This window comes from Poecilia reticulata, chromosome 4 (genome assembly GCF_904066995.2).
Source record: "Poecilia reticulata chromosome 4, P_reticulata-male-v2, whole genome shotgun sequence".
Lineage (NCBI taxonomy): Eukaryota > Metazoa > Chordata > Actinopteri > Cyprinodontiformes > Poeciliidae > Poecilia > Poecilia reticulata.
In genome coordinates this window covers 15,402,035-15,423,105 of record NC_088833.1, presented here as the reverse complement: position 1 = coordinate 15,423,105, position 21,071 = coordinate 15,402,035, and the positions used below count along the sequence as shown (strand labels likewise).

The window sequence follows — 21,071 nt, the reverse complement described above, 5'->3', positions numbered from 1 at the left end:
ATGCATTGTGGTTTTAAGTGAACATAATTGTTAGCTCACAGTTACAAAATGGAGTTGGGAAGGGACAAAAAAACAACATGTATGTACAATATTGGGGCAGGAAATGGTGAAGAGGCAAATTGACCTGGGACATCCTGACAGTGTTATTGTAGGATTGATTCTGGATGCAACTTCTAGAAAAACAGAGGAGGTTGCAGTAAAGCGCTCTGGTTTTGGAAGATAACCATATGTTTTGAGCTGTAAGGTTGAGGAAACTGGTTGCAGTTTCACTAATTATCTTTTTTTATTGGTTTCCATTTTTACACACTTGCTGTTGTCCCTGTTAAGATACAGTACTTGTTGTTGTTTGCCTTTAACTACACAAAACTTAACTTGTGCACCAATAATATGGTGTTGAACGTGCAACAAAAGTGAAATGTAGTCGTTTCTGTAAATGGGTGTCTGGTTTTTACCAGCTACCAATAAACAAGGAATCGAGAAGAATGGTTCTGAAGAATCTACATTTAAAGCAACCATTCAAATTTCCTGATATCTGCTCATTTAAATGAAAAGTCCACAAAAGGAAATTGTCATATCATGTTGTGGTTGGTTGCAACCCACAAGACAAGAAACATCAGTTCCTTAAAAGGATTAACAGTACTGTAGATTGAAGAACTGAAAAGATTTTTACGTATAAGAAACAACATGTAATGCTATTTTATGGTTTCGTAATATGTGTTAACTCATCAGTATAACCAGCGGTTCCCATCCCCATTCTCAGCCTAAAATGATCATTATAAAGTTGTGAAATATGGAATTAATGTGCTCTCAGCAGATTTAAGCACATGGAAACTATCAGATCAATGTAGAATTAAATTACATCAGCAGCTGTTTGGTTACAATATTGGTCAGCTCTTGCAAGAAAGGAACAAACAGCACTGTAACATTCTGACGATGACACAAGAAACCACGTCTGGTGGCATGTGGCATTAAGGTACTAGTTGGGCTTTACTTCTACTTAGAGAATCACACAGTTTTGCCCAGCATCCTTAAAAAAAAAATTATCAGCTTTATTATTGTGCAAGCAGTGACGTGTATCAGGTTTTTCAATTGTTAGCTTTTTGTTTATTAGTAATAGTATACACAAAGCAGGTAAATATGTTAAAACATGTAATCAAACAATTTCTTCTAGCCATCCTCCAAGTATTTGATAGATGAGGGGACTGGTATGGATATAGTATACTATTTGATATTTAAAAAGTTGATGTTCCCACATGTTTTTGTTTTTTTATTACACGCTGGTACTGATGCCAAGCAAAGCGTCATGAGTTATAGGAATAAGGTGGATTAAAAAGAACCTGAAAGAATTAAATGACCTAGAATGAAAGTTTAATCAACACACTACAGCAATCTTGACTATTTCCTCAGAGTAAGACAAAAGAAAATCAAAACAAAACACACAATCATAACAGTGGGTGTACATGAGTGCACCTTGAGGCTAATCCTTTTATTAAGGTCGGAGCTAAAACAGCAAGAGATGAGATCAATACTTCACCTAATGATAAAGGCAAGAGGAAAAAAAAACGAAAAGGAAAAACACAAGCACCTCCATGTTGAATGTTTGTGCTACTAGATCCGTCTCTGTTCAATAGTTTTAACTTAAATGGCCATTATTGTGTATTCCACCTTTAATTATATGTCCTCAGAACCACAGAGAGGTTAACCTTTAAGTTGTAATGAGTTTTAGCATCTACTTATGTTCATGAGTGCAATCTCATCCAGTATTAGGTCGAACAAGTTGGGAAGAAATAGATAATAATCAATGTAGGACTGATGTAATGAAGAGAAAGCACAGTCCAAAAAAACATGCATTATTTATAATCAATGTTCGTTAATTTGCATTAAAACTGAAACACATGTAAAGACATAAAGGTAGAAAATACTATAAAAACTCCAAAAGGCTATCTTCCCATCTCTCTCGACTCTAATTATGTCAGTTCTACCTGATGGCGATTCATCTAAATCTTTGTCATTAATCAGTTTGCAAAGGTTAAATAGGGGAATTTCTGCACAAATTGCAAATGAAGATGGCAGCCTAAAGGACAAAGGGGACTTTTAATACAAAGCGTGAGCTAAAGATTGTTTGGGAGCTGAATGGCAATGAATATTTTAGCATCAGAGCAGCAGACAAAATGCTAACACTATCTCTTTAGATGAATTGTTGCCTTGTTGACTTATGAGAGGAGCTTTCTGTGCTGTTACATAATGAAACATCTGTTAACATATTTCAGCACCTGTTGTGTGACTGTATATTAAGCCATCAAGTCAAGTCGAGCTGTGCTTTCGCCTGATAGACTGCTCTACACAAGAAGGGAAGCTCCCGCTTGCTATCACAGAGAGGCAGCATGACTTCCTCTGCCCTCCCTCTAGTCTGCTACCTCATAACTGGGCTCGTGGAAACACTGTGAGCACATCAATAATGAGGGGGAGTGCAGAGGAGGACCAAAGGGTTTTACAGGTCATATTTCATGGAAAGTTCACTGCATGACACAGATTGAAGAAGAAACAGAGGAAGAGGGGTGCTGAAAGGTACTGTAGACAAAGAGAGGCAGAGCAGAAATGGGACGTGTATGGAACAACACAAAGAGAAGGCAGAGGGCAGAAAGGAAGAGAAGCCGAAAGGAGGGGGTTTTCAAATCGTGACAGAAGGGTCATACTTACTGTAGGGCACACACTCGTACTGGACCTCCAGATACTTGTAGGTCCCTGGACATGGGTCAGGGAAGACATCTGAACCTGTGATCACAATGCACTGGGTCCGATTGTTGCATCTGGAAACATAAAAAAGGAAGAGGAAACAAAGAAGTGCATTGAGACAATGTGTTGTGAATTAGCACAATATATGAAAAAAAGAAAATGAATTGAAAGAGCTGTCAGCCTGTAAGATGCTAAAAGAAGTCTGCAGAAACCTTAAGACGTCATACTAGGATGTACAGCAGGTTCTTGCCACTCTTGATATCGCAGAGCATGCCGTAGCTGATGTACAGTCAATATCTTGTTGCAATCAGCTAATCTTACTTGGATAGACATGTTTCTATCAACTAACATTTTAGGCTAAATATATATTATATATATATATATATATATATATGTGTGAAGCTTTGTGTCTCATCTTAAAAATGTTAAATATATGTCAAAGTTGTTCCTCAGAATTGCGTAATATTGAATACACATAGATAATATAATTCTGCAAACTGGACAACTGCAAGGAGACTTCAAGCAATCTAAGAACTCATTTTCACATTGGTATTGGTGGAATTCACTTAATTGTTCTCTGATTGCTCCTGCTCAAAGTAAAAGAGATAAATCTAATCAAGCATATTTATGAAGTCATCTACCAAACAAGCCAGGCATATTCAATATATTTGATAATGCGCTGCATATGCTCCCATGGTGAACAAAAACAAGAGACAATCTGTCAATAACTGTTACGAGTTACACAATATTAAATTAGGGCTCATATTGCTTCTTCATGAGAGAAAAAGAGCTGATTTAATATAAGCACACTGTTTTTCCATTTCACCGGCAATAATTTCAGTTATTACACAAAACGTTTGGAGAGCAGAAACTAAAAATTGGCCCACTGTGCTCCGAGGCAAACCAGAGAGTTGCGGGTGAACCACCTCTTTTGTTTCAATGAAAGCATGATGACATCAATACACAGAGAAAGTTGTCTTTGTTATCATGGGACATAAAATTGCATTGAAAATCTGAGGGGCCAGATCAATAGCTGATTAACGGTGGGACAGGAAAAGTATTTCTCTCTTTATTTATTTATTTTTTTTATTTGAAAAGACGTAATCTTGATTATTTTTTTCTCTTTGGGTTTTGTTATAATTTTAGCCCAATAACCCATCAATGCCACAAGTTCAAATTTGATAATATAATACTATAAAATAACATTGTGAATCTCCCAGCGCATGTAAGCTATTTAAATGATCTTACACATTTCATTTGACTACATGTTAGAACAAAGTATTTTTCTTCTTTACATTTCTTCACAATGGACGATGTTTTTTTTAAAAAACTGTTCTATATGCTTGTACAGACCCCCATTTATATTCAAATCTGTGAATGCATCTGTGTTCACAAAGAATCTCATGGGGATTTTTGCTTTATTAATGACCTGCTTGTGTAGTAACAGATAAAACTATATGCATTTTGTTGTTCTCATGTAAATGAATTCCTGTTTAGAAATTAAAACGTGCACCTCATGCTGAGATCATAATAGACTGCAGTGTGTTTTTTTTTATTATTATTGTTATTTTATTTTTGTGTGTGTGTGTGTGTGTGTGTGCGTGCGTGTGTGTGTGTGTGTGTGTGTGTATGTGTTTTTGTGACAAATATTTTATGGATCTGAACCACTTTCCTCATATTAAATGGTCACTTTGATGATTCTGTCTGCTTTGCTCATGCATAAGCATATCATGCAGAAGCAATATAAATCATAGTGCTTTATCCAGCAGATTCCACTGAGACCAGGAAATGAATGCGTAGTTTATGTCAGGCATATAAAACAGAATAATATAGAAAAATAAAATTAGTGACACTAATGAGACACAGACCTACCATCATTACTCCGGCAAACGTACTGAACGACACAAGAAACAGGCTCCAAAAAGCTCATATTTCTTTAGAAACAATGTTGTCATATGTGTTGATAGATCTGCTTGATATATTGCCCTAATTTTAGAGCAGTGGAATAGGGGCACCCTGATCTATGGGATTGTGTGAGTCTGATTACCGTCTCATCTGTGAAACCTCAGGGATCTCCTGAGACCAATTGGAAAAGCCCTAATGACTTCTTCTATGCATAGTCCTACCACTCATTTTGGAAGAAAGCATGTAATTGAAATTCCACCAATAAAAACTTCAGCATTTGGCTGTGCAGGGCACAGGTCTCACAGTGCACACTAATTAAATACATTTAAAATATGATATCTCTGACTATCTTTTGATAGTCTGAGGCTATACAGTAATTAATCATCTTCATAATGAATATTAAGTCAAAGGAGTTTTTTTCTTGTTTCACTTTTCTCTAGAGTGATGCATTCTTATTCTACACTCCGTTTCTTAATAGGAAACATATTTTTAAGAAAAGCTATTTAGAGTTCAGCTTCATAATATGTGATATAAAGTGATAATCAGATGAAATACTGAGAATGCCTATTCAATGTAAACAGTTTTTTTTTTTTTTTAATATGACTTATTCTTCAAAGCAATGAAAAGAATGGCAAGAATGGCTTGAGCTTGGGCCTTCTCCCCTTGCCTCTTTTTCGACCTCCAGGCCGTTAATCACGCAGAAGCATTCCAAATGTAATCCCATCACATCTCTGACCTTTTGGGAGAGGCAGACATCGGTACAATTAGAGTGTCGTCAGGAACGCAGCTTGGATTTGATGCAAATCTCTCTTAAAAATGAGCACTCCCAGCTGATAGTGGGAAATGGGTGCCAACAAAGTAGAACGGATGGCACTCCTGACACCAAGTATCCACATACAATTTAACCTTTTCCCTGTCACCGTAAACCATGTCAGAGGAATAATTGGACATGATGATAATGTGCAAGTTGTAAAATAAATTGCCTCAAATGACAAACCTGTGATACTGTTCTGTTCCAATCCTGTTTTAGTCACAAACTATTGTATTTCATATTTAAACTGATCCATTAGAAAATGTGTTTTGTTCCAAACCATGATATACACTACATTAAAGCATGTTTAGTGTATTGTACTTGGTTCTGTCAAACCTATGAGATAAAACAGACCAGACAAGGACTGTACCATCAAGCAAGACTAATGGGTTAGCCACAAAGGTTCAGCTAAAACAGTTTCTGGTTTCACCAAGGGGCCTCTGCTCTAAGCCTGGCAATATGAGTAACAATGGTTTCATACACAAAACTGCTTCAAGGCTGCTTTCTGCTCAGGTTGAAACTGATTTATTTTTCTTTACAGACATTATCAGCCATTACATCAATATTAATATTGCATATTGGTATTGGCCAAAATTTTAAAATCTGTGCATCACTAGTTTGAAGTATCAACATGATGTAAATCTCATCTGTCTTTTGCCTGCCTAGTCCAAACGGATATCTTGACTTAACACAACTGTGATTTTTTAGATATATAGGAGAAAAACTAGAATGTGTCTGTGTTAACGTTTCAACTTCCTTACTTCTGATTTGGTGTATTTGTCTGTGTCAAAGGTTTTAAAAATCCATATCATGCAAATCCACACAAAACAAGCAATGGCTCTTTTAGTAGACAGACTACAATGTAACACATAAATTTTTCCTAGATCAATCTGAATTAGAGGTATGTTTCGACTAAAGACAATGACAAATCGCAATGCAATCAGGAGTAATCAAAACAGTGTTTCCTTTGTCTAGCTGTCTGTGCCTAGCGTTGGGTGAAATTTTCAATGTTCTCCCTTTTCCAAACTCTGCTAGCCTAAAGTGGCCATTTTTAATTTACAATACAATAAAGAAAAAAGGAGTTGCTGCAGCGAAAACAATTGCTGCGTAACTGGAGAGAAGCAAGATGAGTGAGGGGAGCACATTACCCAAAGAGGAACAATCTACTTCCTGGTGCTCCCAGTTTGAATTTCAATCAAATTAGCGTCTCTTAAACTCAAAGTGACCCGTCTAGCCCCATTTCATCTGAAATGCTGATGAGGTTCATGGCACAATTATCAAGGCAGACATCTCTCTCAAGAGGCATGCCTGTTGATCGTAGGCAGGCCATTGAAAAATTAAATCATTTCCAGGGCCACAGAATGGCAGCAAGAGAAACAATGTGATATGAGAAGAACAAAAAGCACACACACACATTCAACACACACATGGTATAACTATAATCATCTCCTGTATCAGTATATTTAGACCAGTCCTAGGAGGTGGTCCAATACTCATTCAGGAAGTGAGTGATTAGAAATTAACCATTAGCATCCTGCTTTCGACATGAGATCTAACTCAATATGCTTCCAAGAATCCTTCAAACGTGTAATTGCTGTCATGTGCTTGTGTTAATGTTACTTTTCTTGAAGTAGCCCACATAGCTCAATGGGGGGAATTCCAGGCTCTTGAAGGATCAGGACCAAAGCTGTCTAACTCACATCCATCCAACTCTCCTATTGATTTTTAAGCAGAAGAGGTATATCGCCATACTACTGAAGTCAATGGAAATATTATTAGACATTGTGCTGGTTGAAAAGTGACCTTTTTCTAAGCAGAATGTAAAGCTGGACCACCCACGAATAAAGAAACGCCATACAGGAATAGCAATGATTGTGACCTGCAGGGGACATCAGACCTTACAACTCAAAACAATGGAATGATCAAAGGGTTGCTCATTCTTGGGTTTGGATAGCTTTACAACTTCTAAAGGTGCAGAGCTATTACAAGCAGACTCATCTGAACTCATGACATTAATGTCACAGTTACCATACTTTTAGGTCATTTTGCTCAAAGCAAAAGGTGCATTTTTTTCTCTTGTTAAATTCACTAAATATGAGTACATTTTTTATTAAGAAAGCTCCAAAGCGTGGAATGTTTTGCTTTTTTTTTATTCAAGGGATGATGTAATATTCCAGAACTAATTAGTGAGTATAATGTTGCATGTTATTTATAATCAGAAGTGAGAAATGAATGAGTTTCAAGTAACACTGAAAGCTGCAGTAATGAACTCTTTATTTCCACTTTATTCAGTTTTCACATCATTACATTACGCTCATAGTGGTGTGCAAGGTCCAAGTAATTCTTGGTACACGGCTTGGAAGTAAATAATGCACCTACCAGCTTGTTTTGCTAATGTTAGTTAACCTACTGACAAGACACTAAATTAATTTCCAGTTCCAATTAGAAAGTAAACATTAAGCTGTAAACATTAAGTCAGAGGAAGCACAGAGATATAAGAAGCTATTTTACATGAAAGCGTAGTTTAGGTAAGGTTTTACATACGAGGATTAATTGAGCTGCGGAAGAGCGAGAGAGAGCAAAACTTCAGGAAGTAACAGAACAGCCACTGTCCGTAATGAAACATAATTTATTTGGAGATGTTAGCAGCAGTTTGGAAAGATTTAAGGCTGTGGTTCTAATCTACTTTCTTACAGTAATAAACACAAAAGACTGCTGACTACTTAGCTGGCTATGTTGACTTCTTAAAAAGATGAAGTCATTTGAAAATTAATACATAAATGTGTTATTTTTTATATAATACTAAAATCATGTTTTTCAGTGACGTCTCTATTGTAAGGCATGGACCTCTGGTATTAATGTAAATGATTACTGACCACTCATCGCATAAGACTAGAAAAATATATTAAATATTGCTCAAAGTCAAAGCTTCACTAAAGCTGAGCTGAGAACTCACACAGAGGCCATTGTACTACTCTAACTTAGTCAAATATAGTACTGGTAATTTAATATACTCTCTTGTTTAGCACATTGTTACCAATTGGAAGGAGATTGAGAGCCTTTTTACTCACGTTGAACTTTCGCACATCCCTCTGAAACATCCTAACTGAATCTGGACCTTGATGAAATCTTAATCTTCTGTGCTTTAAATAAACACCAACAGCGTATGTACAGAGAGAGAGTACAAGGCAGAGTGCTGTCAGGCGGCAAGAATGGACCTCCGCAGAGAGCCTTGCAAGCAGTACTGTCACTGATATAAATAGTGTAAGTAGCATTCTTTAGTCTCCAGATCCCACTTCACTTTTATTGATGCAAACTTGGAGGATGCAGCTGATTTAAAACTAAAACATTGTAGCTATTTTAGCATGTTAAAATCGGATGTAGCTGCTCATAACAGGGTGTTGAAAATTTGTGGCATTAAAGCTGTTCCTTTGTTATGAAAACCGAAACATTTCAAGATGCACTCTTGTCCATTTCAAGGGCAAAAATGTTTATTGGTAAACAAATTTTCCTGAAAATCATTCCTGGTTATTAACTCAGTTTAACTTAAGAGTCATACAGTAATCTCACTTATAAATTCAATCTTCTCTTCCAGAGAGCAATCTGCATTGATCATTTCTGTCAATGATATGCCCCTTCTAAAAACCCATGATCCACAGGCACAGCAGGAACCAACCCTGTTATATTACAGCAATCAATGACCTTGTTATCGAATACTTACAATGAAGCTCATTAGTCAAAGTGAAATCAATGTATGTAGGCCACTTTTCATATTGTATATCTCCGTATGTTTCTTACTGTAAAAAAGATTTATCAAGGCATATCACTGTCATCTTTTTTAAACTTCTGTTGAGATAAGGACGTGTGGTCAATTTTGGATTAATCACAAGCACACACGAGATAATTTGATTAATATCAATAAAATGCATTTTAAAAATATATATATTTCAATACACTATTATAATCTACTTGATGTTTCCATTGTGTTTGCACTAATTAGCTTCAGCACAGAAGAGAAAATCAAATTATTACAAAAACTCAATCCCGCAAAAAAAAAAAAAAAAAAATCACAGCGCTGAATATTATCATCAATGAATTAATTATTTCAAACTTCACTACCATGCAGTTTCACATCTGGAGGGGCGGCGTCCATATGAAAAATTCTCGTACAGATTATCACCCACTTGAGTCAACTAATTGCTTGCAGCTGAATGTTCTAATTGAGCCACAACAATCCTAAGGCTATTTTCATAAAATCATTGTGCTCATGAATATAAAATGCCAGCCAGATATGAAAACAAGTCAGAGTTCCAACAGAATCCATCAAACTGTAGCAGTCATAACTCAACTCTTTAAACTTCAGGGCCATGTCAATTTCAGATATGTAAAAGTCAACTTAATTTTCTTCACAAGCACTGATTTTTCTTTTTTCCACCCACCTAAATTAGGAAACTGTATAAATTACAACTGCTTTTGGCTTACTCCACTCTCACACAAGGCATCACATAGCCTCGCCTTTTGATATTAATAATAAATGACCGCTCACAGCAGGACAGACCAAAAAATCTATTAAAAGCTCTTCATAATAATTCTTAAAGTGAAATCAGGATATGCAAAACCGTATTGATAATATTCTCCAAGTAAAACACAAATGGTTTAAATATTTATTATTTGAGAATAACTATATTTAGGTAGTAAATTATTAGTTTGGCTTTACTGGCGTAAATAATTATTTCTTATTAACTTCAGTCTTGGACATTTTGTCCCAAGATGTTGAATTTAATTTAAAGACAACATATTTCAGTTGGCGGATCAGTTTGTCAATATATTTTTATGAAAATGTGCTACATACATAAACATTTGAACTCAAAAATAAAACAGATGACACAAAATTACATTTCTTCTAACTCAGAGGTCCTTAATGTTACACTTGTGCAAAGAGTTGTCTTGATTCTTCACACATGCCAGACAGAAGCTGCACAAAGAATTATTAGTGTGTGTGCGTGTGTGTGTGTGCTTACACATAAAAGCTATTTTCAGCTGGAACGCAACAATATCATTAGTTAGTGTTCTGCATGAACTAAAGTGCCAACCACTTCTGACATACATGCACATTTTACTTTAATTTCCCTAATTTTCTTAGAGGTTTTCCAGAGGTGGACCAACAGAACTTTAAACACCTAGTAGAGATGAAGCCCAGTAAAGTGCATAAAGCCCTCCTTCAGAGGTGCTGTGTAAAAATTAACTTTTACCGATCACTATTCTTAGCAACATTTTGAGTATTTTCTTTTTATCCGTACTGCTTCCAGTCTAATCAGAGGTCAAATCTTGCTCTTACTCTCTCCCGTGAGCCACATCCTATAACACAGTTTTCTCCTTGAAAGATCCCACTTCTGTAGACTACAAATGTTCAGAACTGACACCCAAAGGCTAAGTATGCATTTAAAACAACATCTGATACCTTCAGTCAGTCTCAGATTTTGCATTTAAGCAATGAACCACAGTCTGTCACAGACACTGGATTGCTGCTTTATTAGGAAACTGTTTAGGAGTCGGTGGTCATTATTCCACGAACTGTTTTTGAACAAGCAAGGCTGAGGGCAGTGTAACACAAAGGGTCAAAAACAGGGAGCTGGGACGCTGCAGCCTTTCAAGACAGACAATGTGAGTCAGCTATCTGACTTCATCAAATAGGACTTGACAATAACCCCCCTGAATACAAGGGCTCTACTCTTTTATTTCTTTTTTTTTTTTTATTTCCCAAGGCGGCTTGCCAGAGTTGCTGACTGTCTCATACCAGCCAATATCTCTCTCTGTGGCAGTCATATGTCATTCCATCCTGTGCACTTTGGCTCCACTGGCATCCCTGTGTGACAACTGGTTCATGTATTATGTCTCATGTGGCACAAAATATTCCTGGTGGAACCTTACCATGTATAAATTCACATTTGGAAGTCTATGTACCACCATTGGTTGTCTTCCAGATTAAATTATGCTTCTCTGCATATTTAAACATCTGTCAGACTATTAAGCAGTCAGACGTCATGCTGATCTATACGTTTGTTTATATTTAGGGCGGTTTTTTTTATTTAGAGCAGAAATCTAGGGATGCTGGTTTTCTCAATCTGGCTTCTTGTGCGGAAAATCTGACTGGTGGGTGTTTGCCGCATAATTTCCCATTTTCTGTCTTTGCCCCATTTACTGTGTCTCAGCTGTGTAATTAAATAAACCCAATGCGAGAAAAGAAAAACTGGTAACAGTGGTGTGTTGCACGATGCATTTTGTTAAATTTTTAAATCAAAAACAAGTTGAACAGTGATTTCTAAATTTTACAACAGATGTTCATTTAGATTTAGCCCTGGAAATTGACTGGATCATTTCAATACATAAATTGTTGAAATGGTCATATTAAAAAGACGATTTTAACTGCTTTTCTGATCAATGCTCTATTTGCATTTATCAGTTTAGGTGGAAGTCAATATCTTAATGGTTTGTGTTTTGCCATACATTTATTTTTACATTAACAGTTCTCTGAAAATTGTTAGAGTCGAAGGGGCATAAGTACTTTTTTTCCAGTTCCCTGTATCAAGAGGAATTATCACAAACCAAGCATGAAAACTAAACAACATTTTATGAATAGAATATTATTTGACAAGTCATATGACTGTAAAGCAATTCTTTATTAGACCTGCTTTCAAAATGTATTGACTTTAATTATTTTTTTTATTCTAAGAACAGACTTTTTTTATTTGTGTGTAAAACTATTTATACTTGGCAGTAAAAGTTTCACTATTAATTATCACTATGCATAAAGTAGTGTTGGTCCGGTGCAAATGATCAAACAACACTGTGTGCGTCTTCGTGTGTGCTTTACCACTTTCCATTCAAGTGAAATAACTCATATGCAGACACATAATAAATCGATTTTGCTAAGAGCAACCAGCTCAACCTTATTAACAAGGTAAAATAAAGCAAACACAGATAGCCTAATGTAAGCACACTAAATCTAGATTGCACATTTGCAGGTTAATTTACACCTAAGCAGAAATTGCAATAGACAGAAAATTACCTCCTCCAAGCCACATCAGATCTGCACCCTGTCGGCACTGCCACTTTAATTTACCTCTTTGTTGTAAAGAATTTTAAAAAAAATGCAAATTTGCTATGTTTATAGTTTGAACAGCTGTCTAACCTGAGACTGAGATTATTTCTACTCGGCTCGAGTCTGTTCGTTGCTTATTTTCCTTTTTTAATGTACTCCTTTGACACCGTTTGTCCTCTCTCCTTCACCTTTCAGAGCTGTAATGAAGTTTCTAATTCACTTTTGTTCAGGTTCAGGCGCCTCATTATCGGTGCTAACGGTAATGTGATGTGGGGTATTGATGCTGACAACTGCTGACTTTTTTTCATCCCACACTTTTATTCAGTTCGGCTTTTTTCAGTGGACTAAATCAGCTCCTCGGAGCCAATAGCATTATCCTTGGTGAGAAACTTTATTTAAAAGCTAGTGAGAATTTTTTAAAACAAAAGAAAACTGATTCATCAAAGGTAGCTGGACAAATTGAAATAGCTGGGAATGATTCAGACCTATTACGTTGCCATGCTAATAATTTTCTGAAGGACCTGAAACTTTGACAGACACTTCGTTTGGGATCGGCTGTTTTGACACTGCACACACACACACACACACACACACACACACACACACACACACACACACACACACACACACACACACACACACGCACACGCACACGCACACGCACACGCACACACACACATCTATGGCTTTTTACCTTTGTGACATGATCTTGTAGGCATCTGGAAGATAGCAGTTGATGTTCTCCATCTGGAAGGGGTCGGCGTCGCAAATCTTGTCGTCTGTTCTGCCATAGTTGGCGCTTTCAATCATTATGACATCGCTGCCTGGACACCGAAGATCAATGGGGTAACCCTCACAAGACAGCTCTCTCCGCACTAAGCCAAACGGCAGGGCAGCTCTGCTAAACCCTGAGGGAGAGAAGAGAAAGAGACTTCTCAGTGCAAATCGAAAAGAGATGTGTAGCTGCAGTGCCACAGAGGAAGACATGATCACAAGACATCAGAGCTGGATATGCACAAAGGGAGCATCTGCATGCATGCATTTTCTTGAACCGAGATAAAGACAGAAAACTCTTATTTTCACCACTAGCCTGATATACGGTCACTTGCAAATGTATTCATATGTCTTTTAACTTTTTCTCATCTTACTATGTTATTGAGATGTTATGTGACAAATCAGTAGCAATTTTCATGACATGCTACAGATTCGCAATTGCATTTATGTCTGGACTTGTGATTCAAATTAGGGATGCACATTCATGCATTCATGCAGTCAACGCAATGTCAATGTGTGCTAAAGTAATATTGCAAGAGTGTTCACAAAGCACTAATTGCTTGATATTTTATTAAAGTATTATTAGTCCAGGCATTGAATGTTGATGCAACATTCAGCTTGTTGGATCTAATGTCACTGAAGGAAATACCCATACACCTAAACTGTGCAAAGTACTCAGAATGCTCAAGTAGCATATTGCTTGAAGCTAAGAGAAGAACGACATGAGTGAGGAGAACACAGAATAACCACAAGTAACGTCCTAATTCATTTATCAAATATCACAAATGGATCATTTTCTTATATCGTACAGCTCTAATCTAAACCTTTACACTGTATATCTGGTTGATGGCAGGTGAACATCCAACCAAGAAAATCCTGCTAGAGGTTGCACACAACCTTTCAGGTTTGTTGTGTATTTACCTCCACCCACATTTCCCTTCAACTCTGATCATGTTCATTGTATCTCCAAAGGGAACGTATCCCCACAGAATGATACTGCCACCACCATCATGTTTCATTGTTAAAATGGTATGTTCAAGCTGATGTAGCATTTTTTTTATGTAGGTTAAAAAGCTAAAAACTAAAAAGATGGCTTGTCCCAAACTGAAAAAAATATGTCGCTCCTTCATCCTTCTATAAAAAGGGTCAGATTTTCTACTTCAGGAGCTATTTAGCTGCATCAAAATATATTGAGGGGCATCAAAGTAGAGGGGATTGAAACAATACAATTTTAACATTTTCAGATTTTTTTTTTTAAAAAGAAACTTTGTTGTCTTATTTTTTTAATCCACAATTATCCACTATTTTTTGCTGATCTACCAGATAAAATGCAATGCAAAAGAACTTGTGGTTATAATGCAGCAAAGTGCAAAAGACTTCAAAGGGTGTGAATACTTTCACATGGTACTGTACATCAGCATGTCAAGCAAACATTTCAGATCTCAACTGCACCAGGGATCTAATGGTGTTACTATGTCATCCCTGTGCCCTAACCGGCCCTGAAACAAAAATCAATAATTGTCATTAAAGTCTAGTTTGTCGACCTAATGTCTGGAGCCCTGGGCCACCTTGCAACTATTGATATAAGTACAGTGATACTGATAAAAAAAAAGAAAAGACAAAGTGAAAAACACCATTAAAAAAAATGTAAAGTAATACTTTAAAAAGTTGGTGTAAATAAAAAAAAATCCATATTTTTTTGTGAGGAGCCTTATTTGTCAGACCTGCTGTTGCTTTGTTTGTCATTTTAATGTAAAAACACATTGTGCTGGTGAAGTCCATCACTACTGAGGCTGTTTTTTTTTTCTTTCAATGCTCATTTGTTTCTGTACGGAATAAAAAGGAACAACAACCATGACAACATAAGTGTAATTTAATCCTCTTCACAGAGCTGACAATCGAAGGTAGCTCAATTGGGAGGCAGAAAAAAAAAACCCGTTGTGAATGTGTGGGTATTCGTTTCCATGAGGGCAAGTGATGGGGGTAGGAAAACTGAAAAAAAATAAATCAATGTTGTTATTCTGCAAATATGAGTTATGCCAAAAGCCATTTTTGAACTAAAAGTGATCCACACAGGTAAACTTTATGAATCCGTATGTGTTTCTGATAACAGCGACTTTCTACTGCTGTGACAAGTCAGACATTAAAGAATAAGGGGAGAGAGCCTAATAAGACTGCCAGCTGCTCCTGTGTCGACTTCTTTGACTAATAAGCTGTTCCCTGGCATCCACTGGTGACTCTGTCACCTCTTTGAGACCTTATATAACAGGGTACCTACCTACAACTTGGTTGATGGCTGTTGTTTCCAAAGACCGTCTCCCTAATGAGGCTTAGTTCGCAGTCACAGAAGAAAATAAAGAACACCCTCACGACTTCTCATGTTCTAATTTGTTTGCCTTGCAGACAACTTGGAGTGATCCATTTGTGCAGTTTAGAAGCATAAAAGACTTTTCTTTCTTTTGATAAGTCGCTGGCAGGAGTTTGCTTGCAGTCACTGTCTAAATTGGTCAAGAAAGACTGAGTTCATTTTACCCTATTGAATGGCTCATCAATTAGCAACCAATACAATTATCTTTGTCTGATTAAATGCTAAGCAACAGTGGCAGGGGATTAACATTCTGCATTGTGCTTCTTGGCAGAAAACGCAGCTGTGATATTTTACAAAGGAAGATAAATGTCAGTCCGTATTGCCGGTTGCTCTGTTTGTGCACAAATCAGGTAAAAGCTCAACTCCAGAGGTATTCAGCGAAAAGCTCAGTGCAAACAAAACGTATCTGTATGAAGCAAGCCACTGCTCTGGTCAGTCTAACCTCAATTGTCTCCATGATCACTAAGTATGGATTGTTTTTCTTCTCCTGGCACTTTTTGACAGCACATTCTTTCATTTGACCAACAGGCAAAAAGTAAAGGCTTTCAAATATGATGGGTTTTAGCTACATTTCACATTTTCAGCCCTTTTGTCTGAGGAGAGAAAAAAAAAAGTGCCTTGGCTGATAAACAATTTATCAGACGCTAGCGTGGAAAAAGGTGAAAAACAATGAAAACACAGGGTGTTAGGAACAGAACTTGACAGTCAATCTTGAGCTCATGTCAGTGCGCTCCAGCAATGCATTGTCAGAACACTATAATACCTCTTGTAGCAACTATAGAGCAATGCTAAACATCATTCAGTGTTATACTACAGCTTTAAAATATCCAAACGGAGACATGAAAGTGGCAGAGATTCATAGAATGAAAGCCTATATGTTGTTTTTCTACAAGTACTTGTTTATTAAAATATATCAGCCTTCTAACTGAGTAAATCTTCTAAGCTAAGTGTAGTATGTGCTAATAAATATCCACAAAATGTCAGTTACTCATTTTAAACCCATCGGACAGTTTTTTCCAAAAGATATGTTGAGAATCTACTTGTTTCTCATAGAATGATCATTTGAAAGAAAAAGCAATGTGGACATAATTAAACAGGCATCAATACAACTGTAGAACAAATAAATCAACAGCAATAGCAATAATTCACTTGACAGAAAATGTTACCACTGCATAATTTAAACGGCACAGAGCACCAACCATTGAGAAAGGTTCAGGAGAGGGGGTTCTGTACCAGGTCTCTAGTTTTTTGCTTGCCCATTATATTTGTAACCTACTAAAAGCATGGAAATGTTATTTGCTGATGAAACATGCATCACATGAGTTACTCAAACAAAAAAGATACAATAGCATAGTCAATTTAGAAATCAAAAAAGTGTCTGAAAACATTTTTAGGTCATTATATTACCTTGGAAACCACATGTAAATTATATCACCACAGAAACGTACAAAAGACGAAAACAAGAATTGTTGACAAAGCAAACTAGTCGGTTCCAATAAACATTTTTTCTGAAAATAAAACCCACAGGGTTTTCAGGATCAGTAGATTTTATGTTGCTCATAAGGTAAAAATGTGATGTGAAACTATCTCCAAAGGTTGCAGAAAAAAGCTTGACTTTAGGAAATTGCATTTTTATAAATTATTAGAAACTATATAAAGAAAGCTACTTCTTTTTTTTTTTCTTCTAATATGTGATGTCCTTTACAGAGACGAGTAATTAAAGAGTGGGTAAAACATTTTTTTGCATAATCCTGCACCTGTTTGGTCAAGTCTTGAAGATTTGTTCTTTCTTTTTCAGTTTTTTTGGTAAAATATGCACAAATTTACACATTTAAAAATGTATATTTTATTTTGACATAAATTGTTCAGGCACAGTTTGCTCAGATGGAGTTGCTCAAAACGAGCCTGCCATATTTGAAAGATCTTAAGAACTTCAAATGGATCATCAGAGGGGGAGTTAAATATTGCTGGGCGGGACAGATTAACTTGTGCAGGCCTACTTTGCGGCTGAAAGTGATCTGTTTTCTGGCCATATGCAAGACCTCTGAGTTTGATCTGCAAATCCACAGCCAGCCCAACTTATGTTTTGTGTCACATGAACTCTGTTAAAGTACTTAAATCACTCAGCAGAGCCTCCGCAATTTTAGAGCTAATGCAGTCTCGCTTCCTAAAGAGGAAAACAGAGCCCGTAGAAATGAGAAGACAAATGCATGCTCAAGAAAACAGCATTACTCCAGCTGGCACAAGCCGCCTTTCAACCATGCTGCTGGCACACTTGCTATAGCAACGCATTTTCATGTTTAAATTTTGTGTGTTTCAAACAAAATTGCCGTCCTCCAAAACACACTTTATTAGCCTTCTGGGTCCATGGATCATGGACCCAAAGCAGGGTTGTAAACAACTTATGAAAGCCTCTCTCCATTGATTAGAGACCCCAGGCTGAACTACTTTTTCACCCCGCTGTCAGATGGTATTTTTAGTTTATGGGATGTGAGTGACACAGACTCATCAATATGTGGACACCCGATAGTCAGTCTGTGGAAAAATGTGAGTGCAATAAATGTATTGTTACTGTAACACCCAAAGTCACATCAGCAGTTATGGAGAGTTAACCCACGACCTACACAGCGTTTCATAATCTTCACAAATGTCGCTTTACTGGCTGAAATCACTCAAACCTGAAAAACAAATCGTTTCAAATGGCTAACATAAGGCAAGCAAAAACAAATAACTTCTCACATATTCCTCTGATCATGTTGTTTCATATAAATGTGCCTTTGTGGCTAGTTTAAGTAAATTATCTTTGTTTTCGTGCCGATATTAAGAGGAAAGCAAAATGCCATCGATCATGCATTGCAGTTACAACACAATAATACGATCACACTTAATCTAACATAAACAAATCCAATGCTTACTGTTACACTTAACTGAAGAATTTCATTATTCAAATGAGGCAGAAAAGTAATCATTATTTTGCTCATTGGGTCATTAGCATAATTATTCAGGGAACACACAATATGAAAATTATTTACCTTCCATATGGAAGTAGTAAACCACATATGAAATATGATTGTTGAAATATCAGCTGTACCAGAGACTTGTTTTCTTCTTTTCAAATGATCAGATTGATCATTTAAAATCTTAACTCAACAAGTGACTGCAGTGAGAGCACTTGTTGCTGTCCAATGACTAAAGGTAATGTGCTCAAGTATAAACAATTGCTCTGTCAATTTTATGCATTTCTGGGCAAAAAAAAAAAATCACTTCTAATATAAAGAATGAAATGCCAACTTATGCAAAGCTAGATTTGAAGATGAGAACAAGAAGACAGTTTCCATTCAAAACAATCAAGCGACAGGTAAAAGTTAAGAAAACCAGATCAATATGAAATTCGTCCATCCATCCATTTTCTTTACACCCTTGTCCCTTAGTGGGGTTGGGAGTTGCTGGTGCCTATCTCCAGCTACAATATGAAATTATTTGGAGTTATTGTGTTTGATTATACAAGGTATGAAACTACTTTTCCAGTTCCTTTCTGAGGACAAAATGTACCACATTAAATAAATTGTCAAATACGTCTATGTACATCATCTGCATGTACGAGACGATTTAAGGTATACAAGAAATATTTCAGATAGTTTAATGTGAAATAATATTTTGCGAGAAAGAAGAACACTACACCTGAAAATAATGTTTAAGCTTTGTTTGGAGAACTTGGCCTCCAACGTCATCCGAAACATATTTCCCCTTTATTTATATTGCATGAAATAAAACAAAATCATAATATTCAGAAAATCTAATACATTAAGTTCAGTACATCCCAATTTAGTATCGAATAATGAACAATTTACCCAACAAAGACTTCACTTTTTGTCTAGTGCTTAATAAATGTATAAAAAAAATAATTCTTGCAACATATTAACAAGTAATTTTGATGAGGCACAGGACCCCTATTCTGGTGAGGTACACAACTATTACACTGGTGGCAAAACACTATTTAAAGCTTCCAAAGCTGATATTTACTAGTCTACGTAACCTTTGCAATGACATTAGGTGAACAATTTGGAGAACTGTGAGAAAACCCCCATATGTAGCCTGAACCAATTATGCAGTGTCTCTTTGGTGCTATAATGATTTAATTCTTTTTTTTTTTTTCCACCAACGAGTCAAATCAATTGGAAAGTGACCATCTGGTAGGATATGAGTGTCACTGAAGCAGAGGTAATGAGCAAATTGTCTTCCTATTTCACAGAAATGAGAAGTCATTAAGATCATCTTGTTCTACCATGAAGCCAGACAAGGCATAATCAAACCCAAAGGGATACGCATGTAAATACTAATGATGTAAGGACCATTTACATACAGTAGAAACAATTTTTTTAAATAAATTAATTAATTCATAAAAAAAGTTATATATATATATATATATATATATATATATATATATATATATATATATATATGTATATATATATATATACACACATTAATATAACAGACAAAATAGTTTTTGTATGGTACAAAACATAAAATTACTACAATCAAGTTCAGCCAAAATCATACAAGATATTAAACAGTCCTGCGTTTTACCAGGGGTATCTCCCCTCCAGTAAATGGTTTTCATATTAAAATGACTCTTTGTAACTTGAGTTACAAATACGTCCACAGTTAGGCCAGGAGCAAAGCAGAGGCTCATCAAAAGGCCCATTCAGTCACTAACGCTGCCATCATTGTGCCCAGAACACAAAAGGGGTCCCCGCATTATTTTGATGTGAAACCAGATAATTTCTGTTGAGAGCCAATGAGAAGACTGACAGGGACGCTCCCAATGCTTGTCGTCTACCGTTAACCGGGCCCTTTGATTTTCCTAGCTGCTCTGACGAGAGCTAACCAGCTGCTTGTAAATGAGCTAGCATCTCTTCTCGGCTGCCATTATTCTGCTCTCCTGAGCTGACAAGCTAGCTCACTGGAGGGACACTGGGTGAAAGAAAAGTGTGGCCTAAAGTATTAGCTTGAAACCACAGGGGACGCAGCTTGAGTCATCCTGGTTTACTCCACCAACTGCATACCACAAAATCTATGGAACAAGTAAAATGGGTCTGAAAAGAAAAAGAAACTATTATTTTAAGGCCCTTCCCACAGTGCTGATTCTATAATCCAGAGATATCCTTTCCAACAACATGGATTCTTAAGAAGTCAGATCTATGTAGGGGAGGAGATGAAACAAAATATTGCATATGCTCAGCAAACAGCAGGATATGAGGTAGACTGCTCACTCTGAGGCCATTGTAAAAGATGAATTACATCACTGAACTGGCACACATTACATTTTATTTTTGATTTAACAGTGTGCTCCTGTTGCTCCTGTATTGTAG

The 21,071-nt window shown here is 36.5% G+C and overlaps 1 protein-coding gene across 43 annotated transcripts in view; it reads right to left on the bottom strand.

The window, feature by feature from the left end:
• adgrl2a (adhesion G protein-coupled receptor L2a) overlaps window positions 1-21,071 on the bottom strand; it is a 124,341-nt gene that overhangs the window by 65,615 nt on the left and 37,655 nt on the right. For all 43 annotated transcript variants that reach the window (XR_014087291.1, XM_081606328.1, XM_081606335.1 and 40 more), the window contains exons 3-4: window positions 13,249-13,462; window positions 2,701-2,810 (exon numbers count right to left, since the gene is read on the bottom strand). Coding sequence is in view for 42 of the 43 variants with exons in the window: in XM_081606328.1 (XP_081462454.1) it covers window positions 2,701-2,810; window positions 13,249-13,462 (324 nt within the window). In the remaining variant the exon portion in view is untranslated. The remainder of the gene's footprint in view (window positions 1-2,700; window positions 2,811-13,248; window positions 13,463-21,071) is intronic.